This window comes from Alligator sinensis, unplaced genomic scaffold (genome assembly GCF_000455745.1).
Source record: "Alligator sinensis unplaced genomic scaffold, ASM45574v1 scaffold21_1, whole genome shotgun sequence".
Classification (NCBI taxonomy): Eukaryota; Metazoa; Chordata; order Crocodylia; family Alligatoridae; genus Alligator; species Alligator sinensis.
Genome location: NW_005842445.1, coordinates 130,972 through 146,445, shown reverse-complemented (window position 1 = coordinate 146,445; position 15,474 = coordinate 130,972). Strand labels below are relative to the sequence as shown.

At 48.3% G+C, this 15,474-nt stretch overlaps 1 protein-coding gene across 1 annotated transcript; it reads left to right on the top strand.

Moving 5' to 3' along the window:
- Positions 1-3,713: 3,713 nt before the first annotated feature.
- LOC112551377 (C-type lectin domain family 7 member A-like) lies at positions 3,714-10,068 on the top strand. Its single transcript, XM_025212109.1, has 7 exons — positions 3,714-3,876; positions 4,287-4,391; positions 6,042-6,149; positions 7,011-7,150; positions 7,626-7,768; positions 9,576-9,705; positions 10,060-10,068. Exons 1-7 carry the CDS (start codon positions 3,714-3,716, stop codon positions 10,066-10,068), a joined length of 798 nt encoding a protein of 265 aa, XP_025067894.1.
- The last annotated feature ends 5,406 nt before the right edge of the window (positions 10,069-15,474 follow it).

Genomic DNA, 15,474 nt, shown 5'->3' with positions numbered 1-15,474 from the left:
TCCTCCCTTACCTCCAAGTTGTACTGAGCAGCAGCTCAGCCAGTGGTGCCTCTCCAGCTGCTGACAGCAGTCTTCTGGCCTTGCTGCTCAGGGCCCAGCTTTATAAGGACCAGCTGGGCTCTGTTCTCCAATCAGGCAGTCCTGCCTAATTAGGCTTGCAGCCAGCTGCAGGCTGCCTTGTTGCTGCCCACGTCCCTGGAAGTAACAGAGCCTGTGGTCTGTTACAACTTGTCAGTGCTGAACAGCATCTGGGTCTGGTCCGCCCATGTAACTAATCTCTCTAGGTCGACCTGGATCATCCGCCTACCCTGATGCATGGCCACACTTCACCACAGCTTAGTGTCATTGGCAAACTTTGCCAGTGTGTTCTTCACACCACCCCTCCTCCATTTCCAGATCATTGATGAAGATGTTGAAAAGCACTGGTCCAAGTACCAAAGTCTAGGGAACCCCACTGGCTACCTTCCACCAGGTCGACACAGATTAATTTAGTAGTACTCTCTGGGTCTGACCCCACAGCCAATTTCCCCCCCCAGCTGACCATTGAATTGTTGAGCCCATAATCCCCTTGTTTTATCTAGAGAGCCTGATGGGACACTAAATCAAAGTCCTTCCTAAAGTCCAAGTAAATGATTGTGACCTCATCTCCTTTATCCAGGTGGTGAGTAACCTGGCCAGTAAGGTTCCTTGTAATGCAAAAGACCCCTTAGAGACACAATTATCCAAGCAATGTGTAAATATCAAATTGGCAAGGATAAACATTGTAAAAGTCATATATCCTACTAGGAAGTTGCTGACTGTCATGGTACAGAAGTCACCCACACCTTTCCTTTCCTGATGGTGCAAGGATGTTCTCTGTTCTTGTTAGGTATCTCTCTGTAGTATACTACCTTGATGGCCTGCTGTCTTCCTCTTGGGGTTAGTTTTCTTGGCTGAAAGGAGAGGTGTGCCCTAGCTTATTCTGGAAAACCTGTCATAGACTGAAAAGGTGAGGGGCTTGTCCTAAACATGGGTTCAGGACTTTCCCAATATGACTAGGCTCAATTCTGTCAAAGGTCCCAGCCCTGCATCAGGAGTGTTACTGCAAACAAGTGAAGATTATTTTATGTCCTCAAAAATGCATCAGGATTCCTGGCTGTATCTCTTTACCTGCAAAGCCTCGTGACTTAACCCATGAGTTCAAAACTGCAGGGCTCTACCAGAAACATGCAACTCCTCTGCATGCAAACATGACTTTTAGTTGCCTAAAATGATCTTTTTTAGATTCCTTCCACATTACTTTGGCTGATAGAGTTACACAAATTAAAATCAAGGGCTTCAGTGCTGGATCAAGTTAGCAGGAGAGGGATTACAATAAAAAGACAGGGTGGCTGCCTATAGATTTTGGTGTGGGGCAGTTTGAGGAATATATTTTCCTAAGGTTGAAATTTGGAGAGGGCACAAGGTTGAACAGACCTAGGGCAGAAAGTGATTTCCCTTTGTGTGCCTCCCCAACCCCTTTCTAGCCACATGCCTGTGTATTTCTGGCACTCACACATGCGCTGTGGCCTGTACCAAGGTCAGGGTCTCAGGGATGGCTGTGAGGCCCCCTGGTGGCTTAGTGGCTGTGTCCACTGCACCCCTAGGGTGCCTTCCTGTCTCACCCGCCATGGCTTGATGGTATAATAATAAACAGGGAGGCTACCTTTGCATGACCCCAGTTCCATTGAACCCCTGCTAGGATTCCCCAGCACCCCACTGGTCCTAAGTGTTCCTCAGACCCCTTTCTGAGCCTTGTCCACTTATCCAGGCCAATCCCTGAGGCTTCAGAGCCTGGGTTTTGAGACAGGCTAAGGAAATAACGTTTGAGATGGGCAGAGGCCACAAGACTCCCCATCATGGATCACAGGGAGACTGTCCTCAAGAGCAATACATTATTATTATTAATGTACATTCTAGATCCAGATGAATGGATTCTAAAGAATGTACATTATTGCTAAAGTTTACCAGATGGAAAATATTTGCATGCAGCCCAAGTGCCACCCAAGGCGGTTTCATGGGTTGAAAATGCAGGTTTACATCACAGCCTGTCTAAGTAAAATGTCAGCACTGCACATCCCCAGGTGACATTTTAGGTGCAAGTCACCTGGCCCAGTTAAACACTTGGCCTTAGCCATGAGACTTGCTACCTTCGTCACCTCCATAAGTTTGCCTGAGATGACCAAGCAGAATGTGTTGTGCAGGCTGTTACTGGATGTATTTTTAGCCTGATTATATTATGCAAGGGTAGAACATAGATGCAAGGCATAAAGAGCTGCGAGTGCTAGAATCTGGGGCGATCTTCACTGCAAAGTCTGTTCCTCAGACTTAGGGTTACAGCAGCAGGATAAGGGTCATTGATGAATTATCACTTGTGTAACTGGTGCAAACACAGGTGTTTACAGTTCAGAGCCCACACAGATATTCATTCCCTTACATCACTGAAGTCCTTTAAAAGTGCTGATAAGGCCACATACCATGCATCCTGCCCACATATCCAGGCCAATCCCCGAGCCTTCAGAGCCTGGATTTTGAGACAGGCTAAGGGAATAATGTTTGTAGAATCCACTGCTCACACTTGAGCTCCTGTCTTCCATGCCCGTGTATAGTGGATGCTTTATTTTGTACCATGCTCTGCCCTATGTGTGTGCAGTATCCCCCAGCAGTGTCCCCCACCCCTCGGCTGTACTCACCTGGTACAGCCCCATGCTCTGTGCACTCTGTGTAGGAGCAGCATGTCTCAGAGCCACAGCGGGGGCTTCCTGTGCAGTTTGTGCTGGGACAGCGGAGAGGACAGAAGTGGAGAGCTTCCTGTCCTGGGAGGGCTGGGCCTCTTTGAGCAGGAGGAGGTGACTGTAAACCCCTTCTGTCTCATGACCTCTGAGCTCCAGCCCCTGCATGCACCTGCACTCACACAGTTCATCAGCCCCCGGGATGCATGGATCTTCATTCTCCTCCTGAACGCCAGCCACTGATCACCACTTGGGATACACATGCAGGTATCCCTTCTCCCTCACCCCAGAGCTGTCATTGCCATAAGAGAGCTTTAGAGTGGGCAGGATTCAGCTGTCCTGTATTGGATCAGGGAGGACTTAGTCCCAGAGACTAGGGTTAGTTTTGAGGATGGGTTACAGGTGAAGGGAACTGTGTTCATCTGCAGGGGAGGCTGTCTGGGTGTGCACAAAAAGCCTGGATATTTCCCTTTGTGGGTCTAGAGGCAGAGCTGCCAACTAACGGTGCAACTCCCTGCCACTCCCTGAGGGAGCTGTAACCTCAGAAAGCAAAACTGTAGGCACAGGACAGGCACCGGTACGTGCCTTAGGTTGTATTCATGTGCTGTGGGAATGGAAAAATTTTAGAGGTCACTGCATAACTCTCAAAAACACTGAAGTGTCAAGTGCTCGTCGCAGCCAGCTGGGAATACTCTCAGAGATCTTCTCATTCTCCCCTGACCCATGGGAGTGTCCAGTCTGTTGCCACTGCAGGAAGACTTTTTCTCTTCCCCTCTGTATCTCTCCATTTGTATCTTTTAGAATAATTGGAAATACTGTCTTGGATTGCCTTAGTGCATAGTGGAAGCCTCTTGTGGCAATGTGACAGCTGTCTCAGGGCACGTAACTGGTTCCCTCTCAGTCATAGCTCTGTGCTGCTCCTTCTGCTGTACCCAAGTCACTCAGACCCACCAGTTCCTCCTGATGGCCCAGCCCAGATCTGAATCACTTCTAGCTGAGTCCAAACCAGCTGCCCAGGACTTGCTAGGAATGCATGGGCAGGAGGACACCTCACCGTCATCAGATCTCAGACTGGAAACACCTCCAGAGCTCCAGAGACAGATCCCTCGACATGTTGGGCACAGAGGTACAGTGTGGGGCAGAGAGGGGCTGTGGGGCAATCAAGTTCACTTGGCCTGGATGAGAGCTCAGCCATTGCAATTCCCCTCTGCCGTGACAGAACATGGTAGAGACAAGAAACTCAGGGAGAGTTTTCCAATGAAAGGTGGGTCTGGGGAAGGGAGCAAAGACCGCTTGTCTTCCAGGCCCCAGCAGCCTCAGGCACATGCTGCTACCAAAACATCTTCTTTGCTGTCCAGTCACCGGGACTGTCCAGTCAGTGGGGGACACTCTTGAGGAGTCTTCTCCTGTGGTTTGTGGAGTGTCCTGGCTTATTCGTTCTGGAAATGCTCCAGTGCACTGCAGCCCACCCGCACTTCATAGGTGGGAAGACTTCCCCTCTCATCTTTTGTCTGTTTTTCCTTCTTCCTCTGCTAGAGCCTGCCCTGGCATCTCCCCCATGGTCCCCGATTCCACTGATACTCTTGCTAATGTCACTGTGCCTGCTTTTACTGATCAGTGCTAGGATCTACGGTGCTAAGGGTAAGTATTTAACAGGACCAAAAGTTCCCCATATCCTGCACTGTAAACTTATATGGGGTGGTAGGGGTTAGTTACGTAGAAATCAGCTGATATGGAAATGCTAGTTGATTAACATGAGCTGAGAATCTGGCCTGCAGCTCTGCTGCTTCTGGCTAGAAAATGGAGCCCCCGTGCTATTTAATATGGCAAAATCCATGTTGTTTTTGTACTTGGAAACTGCATCTTTACCTGGTGAACTTTCTAAACAGAATTTCAGCTCTGCACATCCCTGCCTGTGGTCTGGTACTTTGAAAGATGCCTCATTTGGAGATATGAGCTTGGGATGTGGAGCAGATCTCTGCTATGGGCCAGCAGTGCAATACTTTTGGTTGGAGAGCACTGTGCAGTTTTGTGGGGAGGATCTCAGCAGGTCTGTGGTAGCCAGCATGGCTCCTCTGGGCACTTGGCACCATTATGCATTACAATGAGTCTCCCAAACCATGGCAGGCACACCTGGCCAACTCCTCAAATTCATAATGTGGGATAGAAAAGCTGTGGTTTGGGGAGTTTCTTCATCCCAGATCAGGACATGAAGCCCAAGGCTGGAAGTGTCTTCCAGGAATGAGGTCTCTCAGCATTTTGTGTTGGGGCTTGGAAGCCCTCGAGGCAGGACCTAAAGGAGGCTGTGAAGGGCCTTGGAAACATTTGTGCCCTGACTCCATTGCCTGCCTCCAACACAGCATCTTTACCCATTGCTCCTCTGAGTTTAAGGCCAAACTGACTTGACAGATACCAATTCAGTTCACTTCAGTAGATCAAAGTGTTATGTTATTTCTGATGGAAAAACATAAAACTGAAGCATCCTCACAGAAGATGTTAGATTTGCAGAAACTGCATTTTCTTTTGAGAAATAATTTTGTTACAAAATTCTTGGATGGGTCTTGTGTTCACTCTTGCAATTGCACTGGCTGGGAACAAGCCTGATTACTGTTGCAGCCTGCTCTGGGCCATCCTAGACAGATGCAGTGACACTGTGGTCTGGAAGCTCTGGTATAAAAGCTACATTGTGGTTTCCAGAACTCCCTCTAGGGCTGTTTCAGCTGTTAGTGGATGCTATGCAATGGGTGTGGTCTTTTATAGGCCTGACTACCTTGCATTTGTGCTACTAGAGCTGGGCAGGGACCATATTTCATGTCTGCAAAGAAAAGGTGTAATTGCGCTTTTGGAAATGTTTTCATTCCAAATCAGGGCAAAAAGCCAAAACCTGCATATTTTTCAGAAGAAATGAAATACCTCCATGGGTTATTACCTAGAAGCCAGAGCAGCTAAAGCTCCATGGCAGCCCCCAAGGAGCATCCTGGAAGCCTCTGCTATTCTAGCTCTAATACCTGTAAGGACAAGATGTCAGGTTAAGGGCCAGAGTGCCTGGATACCTTTTTAGACCTCCATATGGAAAGTTGGGGAGGTGGGTGGGAAGGTGAGGTGGTGGCAAACAATTTAGAGGGCCTTAATTTGAGAAATCTTCACTTTCCTCATGGAAAACTGCTCCATCCAATCATACTAGTGCAGCTAGGGCTTGTGTGTCACCATGATACAGAGAACATTATTGCTACGAAGCTCTGCTGAAGCCTGTATCACAACAGATGCCATTGAGCTGTTCTGATGTTTCAGTCATGGGGCTGAGTCAAGAGAATGAAAACCCCACTCAGTGTCCGGTGTCCTGCCCAGACCCAAACACAACCGTTCCAGAAATGCCACAGGATCAGTCTCCCGACAAAGGTAAATTGTGGGATACGAGATGCTTTTAGAGTAGGGCCAAAGGTGCATGTGGAGCTGTCCTAGCACTGCAAAGGTTTTTCCCTTCCCAAATATTTGTGGGCCTTGGATAAAGGATCCCCTTGGAGGTGCCGCTACAAGGTGCAAAAACTCTTCTGAAATGGCATAAATGAAAGATTGCACTTTCCTGATCTGATGCTTCATTTCCAAATTTAAGATACGTTGCAAAAAATGCACAAAAAATACCTAAATCAAATGGAAATGTTTCAGATTATATAAATGAAATTTTCACTTGATGCAAATAAAATTGGGTTTTTGATTTAATGAATTTTGTATGGTATTTTGCATTTTGTCTGAGTTTAGGCCAGGAAAATCTGTTGTCTTGCAAAAACCTTTCAGAAGAGGAAAAGCTTTTCCCTCAGAGATCATTACCACCTGCGTCCAGCTTTGGGACCGGTGCCTCTCACTCAAGGACTGGTGTTCCTGTCTCTTGCCCACCTTCCCTGCTGGGGACATGTTCTCATCCCTCTACCCCGGTCTGGGCTGAAGTGATTGGTCTGGCCTCAGCCAAGTTGATGGTAGCTCTCTGGCTGGTCTGGCTTATCCCACAGATGGTCAGAGAAGCCAGCACCTGGTGTTTCCTGCATGGCAGTAGCTACTGCTCCTGAGGGAGGGAAGATGGGGAAAGGCCATCCCCATTTTGAGATGTGGGGCAGGAGCTTCCCTCACCACAGGTCCCATAAAACACAAGCAGTGGAAGTGGAGGAAAACAGTGGGTGTGATATTCTCTTGTTCCTGACGCAATGTCCTCAGCATGGTAGAGATCATGAATGTGGTGAGCTGATGTGGTGTTTGTTTTTACAGAGAAGTGTCCGGGGCGGTGGAGTCACAGCGAGAGCAGGTCCTACCTCTTTTCTCCTGAAAAAAGACCGTGGGCAGAGTGTAAATCCTCCTGCCATTCTCTCTCTGCTAGCCTGCTCACAATTGATAGCAAAGTCGAGATGGTGAGTTTGTGTTACTTTTGATATATTTGTGCAAATCAGCTAAGTGAAAGGAAACATCCAGGAGTCAGGCGCTGGGGCTGGGTTTCTCCATCCAAGTGTTGACCATGCAATGCCAAGAGTGGGGTTCTGAGTGCTGGGGAGGTCTGTGAATGGTCAAAAGACCTTGGTGGTCTCTTTGATTGTGTAGAAATCAGTGGGTGGTTTGTATGTGTATAGGCTTAGTTATATTTCTGTGTCTTGTGTTTCTGTTTAGTTGTGTGTATTACAGCATTACCTGCAGGATATTTGAGATGTTGCCTGATTGTACTAGCACAGGTCCTTAGGCAGATGCAGGATACTGAGGCTGTCGATGGAGATAATCTCTACATGGATGTCTCTCTATGGTGATACTGCATAGCGAACTCCTGGCACCCTGCTGCTGTCATGCATCTGAGAGATCTCACTTTCTTTCCCATGTAATCCTGTTCTCATGCAGAACTTCATCAACACAGAGTTATTTCACTATTATGAAGATCGTGGAAGCAGTCTGTACTACTTCCAGTTCTGGACTGGATTGTCGTACTACCCTGAAATAAGGAAGTGGATCTGGGCAGACGGCACAACTCTCTCCTCTGGCCTGTAAGTCTGTGTCACTAGACTGTCCACTACTTTGCACCAAAATGCAGCACAAGCACCTGAGTGTGATTGACCATTGGACCGAGGGCCTCAGACAGGCCCATTAAATAGTGTTGTACATTTCATGCTACACTCAGTTAGTGATAGGGCCCACAGGAAGCACAAGTCTGAACTGACCCCAGGTTTTTGGAAACCTTTAGTTGGGTGCTGAGCCTCTAGTGAAACAAATCTTGCCCTGAGGGCTCAAAGGTGGTAAAGAAAGACAGCATCACTCCCCTCTCTCTTGTGAGAACCAGACACATTGACTAGCTGGTTGGATGAGGACAGCATGTATGTATGGATAAGGCACTTCTCCATTAGCCTGTGAGGGACTTTCTGATAAGCTCAGCTCATACAGCATGAAGGACCCATCCCACCATAATAATATAAGAAATACCATATTGGGTCAGATTAATGGTCCAATGGTTCATCTAGCCCAATATCCTTGTCTGTGGCAGTGCCAGAAGTGGATGCTTTATGGGGAGAGCATTGAACCAGATATCTCTGGAGTGATCAATCCTCTATTCAATATCCTCCCTGCTATCCACGATTTCTTATGTTAGAGATGCCAGAGGAAACATCTTCAGAGATGCCAGAGAGAATATCACGAAACATCATGAGCTGTACACAGGCTATGTGTGTTAGGGGCATAACAAGAAGAGTTTGTGCTCTAAGCAAACTCTGTGGGAGAGTGGTGGTGGAGGTGTGCAGGAGTCTTATCCATGATACAGATTCAAAAACAGTCCACAGCTGCAGTGGTTGTGGCTGCTGCTGGCACTGCAGTATGGTCTGCCTGCCTCAATTGTTCCTCTTACAGCAACAACAGGGTGTCCATGTCCCCAGCTGCTGCTGCAAGAGCAACACCATGGGGCTGCTGTTACAGCTGGGGCATGGACTTCAGCAGGGTGGGGGTGATTGTGACTTCCCCCCTGAGATGGCTTCCAGGGCCAGTGCCCCACTTACCCATCCTGAGTTACACTACTGATATGTGTTACAGGAAATGTGAAGGTTATAGAACATCTTCAGCAGTGTCTTGGGACTAGTTACTGTATCCATGTGAAGCCCGGTGGACAACTTAGCTCATGAGTTCAACACCACAGAGCTGGAAGAGTCATGACAGCTACTCACTATCCTAAAATCACTTCTCTCTCTAAAACTGTCTGTATTAAGGGCCATTCCCATGACTCTTGTAGACTGACTCACCATAAGGAAGGGCAGACACTTGAGATCAATCAAGGGTTGGCAGTGTTAGATCCATGGGGGCCCTGGGGTTGGTGGGTGGAGATAAGGCTGATTCATTATGAGTGCAGTATAGAAGGAAGAGCCATGTGATACAGGAATTTATCTCATGGATAGTGTCTGCACTTGTGCAGTCTATGGATTGTATGTGGGAGTGTGTGGACCGGAATCACCACTGGGAAAAGTATTTAGTTGTAGGAAAAGGAGCACAGAAACCTCAATTTTTCAAGTTTGATTCCAGGAGGAATTTCTGGAGCATAAAAGTTTTCCTTAAGTGAAGTTTGGTTCACACAAAAGGTTGACCGCACCTTCCCTTGTACTGTGTGCCATAAGAGTGCAAGGGCCCTGTGCTGGGAGAGTCTCCTCTGACACATGTAGCCTTCAGAATATCTGCCCTTTCTTCTGATAGGCTGTTGCCTAAATGTCCCCACTTGTTAGTAGAACTAGGACAGAGAATTCCTGGTCCTATGTCATGGTGCACTGAACTCAAGGAGGATGGACCTGAACAGCAAAATGTGACTCTTCATTCCAGGATTCAGCTCCCAGAACCCAGTCATGGAACTGATGCAGGTGGTGCTTGTGTGTATCTCCAAGTTGGGGCAGTTAAGCTGGGCAGGTGTGAAGAAGCTCTATTCTGCATTTGTGAAAAGATGAAGAAACCAGTAAGAAAAAATTAAGTACGTTGACCCAGAGACAGGTGATGCAGTGGGGACCGATGAAGGAGATGGTTTTAGCAAAGGAGGGAACATGCAGCTGCAGGAATGAAATGGACCCACCAGAAAACAGCCTGGGCTCTTATGGTGCCATTTGTAGGGTGAACAGCGGAGACCTGAACTACATCAAGGGACCTTGGGACTACCAGCCTGGGGCACTTGGGATGTTACATAGACACAGGCAAACCTAAATTCTTTCATTTCATGCATGTGTAATTTGACACAATCTCCATCACCCACAGCCCAGCTGCATCTGCTGGAACCCGCAGAGATGGCGTCCTTCTGTTACATCTTATATTCTAGGCTCTGTGATGGGTTTGTGCTTTGTTGGCAACCACATGAGCAACAGCCAATGGTCTGTATGACTGTATCACAGGCCCAAGGAAGAAACCTGTAATCCCCAGTGACTGCCCAGCCCAACACAGATGCCTCCCATTGTATACAGGGAACAATCTGGTCCTGCCACCCTGCAGGAGCTGTGAAGGCTGGGCTTTCCAGATTTGCCCTGGGGAGACTCCATAGCCTCTATTTGCTACAGGATTTTGCAGGAATTTTGTTCTGAAAATAAACCATCTCGCTCCACCCCCTTGTCCCTCTGCAGGAATAATGGGGGTCAGGCAGTAAGGAATAGGTGTATGTGCGTTGGATGGTCTGATGGGAGAAGGAAGTGGTTGTTGGCAGTGATTGTCTTTAGCCTGTGCCATCCTGGTCTCCCCATTGGGCCTACGGTATTGAATGTCACTGAGAAAATAGCAGTGACCAGTTCTCCTGGTCAGGTAACACTTCTGATCCTATGTGCTGTGAAACAGCTGAGTGGGGCAGGGGGAGTTCCTGCTGAGCCCTGAATGTGGTGTATAGGTAAGATAGTACATCACTGCTCTGAGGGGGGTTGGGTGCCAGTCACAAACTGTCCTGCCCCTCAGCATGCAAGGGGAGGGTGCAGTACTTGGGACACTGCTGGTTCCAGTGCTTGTGACACTGTGCTGAGCTGGAGGAGGGGCCCTGAAAACATCGAGTCAAAGACCCTGGCCCAGTGACATGAACAGGGATGGTTACATTTAGGCTCCAGACATGAATTCAGGCATATCAAGCCCTGTGGCTCTTTGAAAGGGGCAAGCAGCTAAGTGTCCTGTGGATTCTGCCAGGCACTGCAGGAGTCTGAGTCCTTTCACCAGTAGTTCCCTATTCTCCAGGCCACCCCCTGGGGATTCAGGGTATGGTTTTTCTTGGTAGCCCAAGGGAATGAGGCCCACAGATGTCGCTGAAAGGCCATGCAATTGGGAGTCTGTTACAGTCTATAAAAGATCCTACCCAAGGGGTCTGACATGCTGGTCTGGTTATTTCATAAACAGAGCTTGACTCCTAGGAGCATCTGTGTTATATATGCTTGTGTCCAACTGGTTCACCATTGTCACCACCCCCCTGGTCTTGGAAGCAGCCCCCCAGGCTCACCCCTTTGTGGTCATTCAGCTAGGGTGCTTACATTTAGGCTCTATACATGAATTCATGCCTGTCAAGCCCTGTGGCCCTTTGAAAGGGTCAAGCAACTGAATGTCCTGTTGATCCTGCCTGACAGGGCAGGAGTCTAAGTTTTTTTGCCAGTGGTTTTCTCTTCCCAGGCTGGCCTGAGGGGATTCAGGGCATGAGTTCTGAGGGCAGCCCAAGGGAATGAGGCCCATGGATGTCACTGAAAGGCTGTGGTATAGGAAGCCTGTTACAGTCGATTTAAGATTCTGCCTGAAGGGTTTGACATCCTGGTCTGGTTATTTCATAAACTGAGCTTGACTCCAAGGGACATCTGTGTTGCACATGCTTGTGTCCAACTGCTCCACCATTGTCACCACTCCCCTGGTCTGGGCAGCAGCCCCCAGGCTCACCCCTTTGCAGTCACTGAACCAGTACAGGTCCCTTCTCTGTGCACACTGTGTTCAGGAGAAGCACATCTCAAAGCAGCCAGGGCTTCCTGCTGTAAGGGGTGTCTGGGGCACAGGTGGTCAGTCTGAGAGGATCATGCTTGGTCATGGATTGAGTGGAATAGAACCCAAGGTCAAATCCAGGAATCAGTCCTAGTCCAAGATAGGAAGCTGAGGAGAGAGATGAAGCCATGGTGAAGGCAAGGGTTTGATCCAGGTCAAGACATCTAAGAAGGAACAGGAGCAATTGGGAACAGGAGTAAGCAGGTACTGGCAGCATGGTCCAAGTGTGATGTTCAGAGCGTAGAGACAATTTTAGGATTTCCCAGGCAGCCAGGGGCCCAGCAAGCTGACCTGTTGCCCAGATACCTCTCTGGTCGGGGAAGGGGTAGGAGAATCCTGGATAAGGGCCTGTATTTTCAGCACACCCCAGCCCAGCCCTGCAGAGTATGGGTCACATGTACCCCTCCTCTGCCATAAAGGGTCTTTCACCCATTGAGCATCCATGTCTGCTTTAGACCCCATTAACCTGGTGCAGCAGGGGTTCAGGCAGTACGCATTTCTCTTCTGACCAGGACCAACATAGATCAGGGCCCTGGGAGCGACCCCAGTAAATGGAGCACAACACCTTGGAGAGATTGCATACCTGGGACTGGTACCATGGGTAAGTGTGAAGGAGAAAGTCAGTGCATCTTCAGCTTGTCTAGATTTGAGAGACCCAAGGGAAATGAATTTCCATCTAAGTTCCACTCTAGGGCCACTGGGAGACCTGGTACAAAAGTGAGGGGAAAGCATGTCTCAGTCAAAGCTTGTAGGGATGTCAGCTCTAGGCTCTTCCAAGAGTGACTGTGACCAGTAGGGATGTAAGGGCCTCGTGATGCTCCCAGAAAAACAAATGAGCTGATAGGATTGCAGGAGTCATGAAAGACTCTATGCTGTCATGGGAAACACTGTGTCCCTGACTTCCCCTTCATGATCACTGCCCTGTGGTTTCTCATTATTATATTTTTCCCAAACCTACTCCTCCCCCAGTGAAGTCATAACAAATAGGGTTAGAAGGGACTTCTAGAGGTCATCTAGTCCAACCCCCTGCTTGCCTTGCTGCAACTTGAGACCATTGCTCCTTGCTCTGTCATGTCACCACTGAGAACAGTCTAGCTCCATCCTCTTTCACCCCTGCCTTTAGGTACTTGAAGGCTACTATTAAATCCCTTCTCAGTCTTCTATTCTCTAGAATAAATATGCTCAGTTCCCACAGCCTCTTCTCATAAGTCATGTGCCCTAGCCCCCTCACCATTTTTGTTGCCCTCCACATGGATGGAGGTGCAATTGGTGCCTGGGAGACTAGCATGTGCCTTGGTCTTCCTGAACCTGTCACTTCCGGTATGTTGTCAGGCAGTCAAGGCAAATTCCTTGCCTCCTCCTTCTTTCCCCTCTACTCCTCTCCAACTTCAGACCAACCTATGACCTACCTCCTCTTCTTCCAGCAAAAGAAGCAGGGGAAGGCACCCCTAAAGGAGCTTCAGCTCCCTCCCTTCCACCCACAAGTTGATGCCCCTAGGAAACAAGTGAGCAGACAGGATTGCAGGAATCATAGAAGATTCTTTATTCTGTCATGGCAAACTGTGTGTCCCTGGCCTCCCCTTTGTGGTCTCTCCCCTGTGGTTTCTCATGATTAAGTTTTTACCAAACTTTGTTGCCCCACAGTGAAGGCCATGTCCTATAAAAAGTTGAACTCCACAGCATTCTCCCCAGAACTGTGAAAACAGCAAAGGGATCAGATGGAGCTTTGCATATGGGAGTCAAGACACCCTGTTTTTGTACACATGTCCCCTGAGTATCAACAGCCTCTAAAACGAAATGTTCTCTTGCTGCTGCAAAAACGGGCAATAGAGCAGATGAACCTTCCCCCCCAAAAACAAACAAACAAAAAACCAAAAAACCAAAACCATCATAGTGTTGTGCAGGTGTTGACATCCCAGGGAGGCTGATGCTGAGAGAGAAGGCTAGTTTGGAGATCAGGGAGAGACAAAGGTACTAGAAGAGAGGTAGTTAGGTACATGATAGGATGGGATGGATAGCTGGAAGGAGGTGACATAAGCATGGAGAGGGAGGAGCTGAAATAGGAAGGTGCAGGAGAGATTAGGAGGGGTGGAGATTGGTAGAGAGATGGAAGGATGGTTGGGTGTAGGGTAACATGTAGTGAGTGAGAAATGCTTGCCTCTGAATTACGACACATGGATGGAGGTTAAGTTTGATTCTGGGAGACTAGTGCGTGCCTTGGATTTCCTGGGCCCAGCACTCCTGGTATGTCATTCGGCAGCTGAAGCAGATTCCCCACCTCCTCCTTCTCTCTCCTCTACCCTCCTCCAATCTCAGGCCAACCCAGGACCTACCTCCTCTTCTTCTATCCAAAGCAGCAGGTGAAGGCACCCCTGAAGAAGCTCCATCTTCCTCCCTCCTACTCACACTTTGGCTTTCTCCTCATAGACACCAGGCCCAGGTAGAGGGAGATCCACCTGCGATCAGGCCCCAACCAGGCTGGCAGGTTTTGGTGGCCGTGTCCCTGGTAGCTCTGTTCTGGGGCTTTGTGACTCAGCATCCCAGGGCAACTGACATCTGCTCGTGGCCACTGTGACATCAGAGCCCTCAACCGCCAATCACAGGGAGAATTCCCTGGCAACATGCCAGGCATGTGAAGCTATTGGGTGTAAAGAAAGGATGTTAAAGGTTTTAGAAAGGTGTGAGGGGCTTACACTTACCCTCCCTGCCCCTACAGCCTCTGACATATGGGGTACCTTTGCCAGGAAGAATGCAGGACTCTTCTTCTGCCCTGGTAATTAATACATTCCTGAATCTTTGTTACTTTTAGTTCACTTACCCCCTCCCCCACCATTGTCCTCTTTGGATCTTGTCTAATGCAACCAAATGCTGGGTTCCAAAATCTGGTGCAAGTCACAGGTTTGTGATACACTTCAGTTCTCCCCAGAACCAGGAACAGTCAAAGACCTGAACCAGAATAGTTTCTTCATTTATCATGTTGTGAACTTCATTACCCAGTAATCTTTTATCCAAGGATTACTCAGAATCTCCACTCTGAATCCTCACACAGCTTCAAAGCACAATAATAGAAAAACTAAGAAGCTAACATCCTTTGGGTAAAAGCAGAGGACATGAGGTCACTTCAATGGCAAGGAAACAGTTGGTCAATATAGCTCAGAAAATTCTAGGATACAGACAAGCCTCAAACCTTTAGAGCAGTGGTTCTCAACTTTTTTAGACTCAGGGTACCCCTTGGAAAATGCCAGCTCTTAGCTGTCAATTTTTCCTTGACTACTGAAAAACAACAGAGCAGATCTTATGTTGCAAAGAATTTAGAGAGACCACAAGAGAGCATTCTTGATACCATGGTTCCTTTTAAAAAACATTGTATTTATCTTATATATTGTGTGTACATATTTGCATGCCTAATGTCATGACCCAAAGGGTATGATTTTGTGTGTGCTTCAGCACTGCAGAATTATTTCCCGCCACGAGGAGCTTTCGTTGCACGGTGCAATTCTCAGTTGCATAGAGAAAACCCCGGTGCAAAGGAGTTCCCGCCACCTGCATGCAAATTTGTTTCCCACTATTGGCTGTTTCTAAATTATTCCCACGTGGCGGCTAGTGATTAGCTTGCTAGCCGTATAAGAGGCTTGAGCAGTTTCCGCCCAAGTTGGAGATCTCCTGGGAGGACCTCATTTAGGAGGACTCCACATCCATCTCGTGGAGAACTCTAAGCGCTGTGGAGCTTAACAAACCCCGT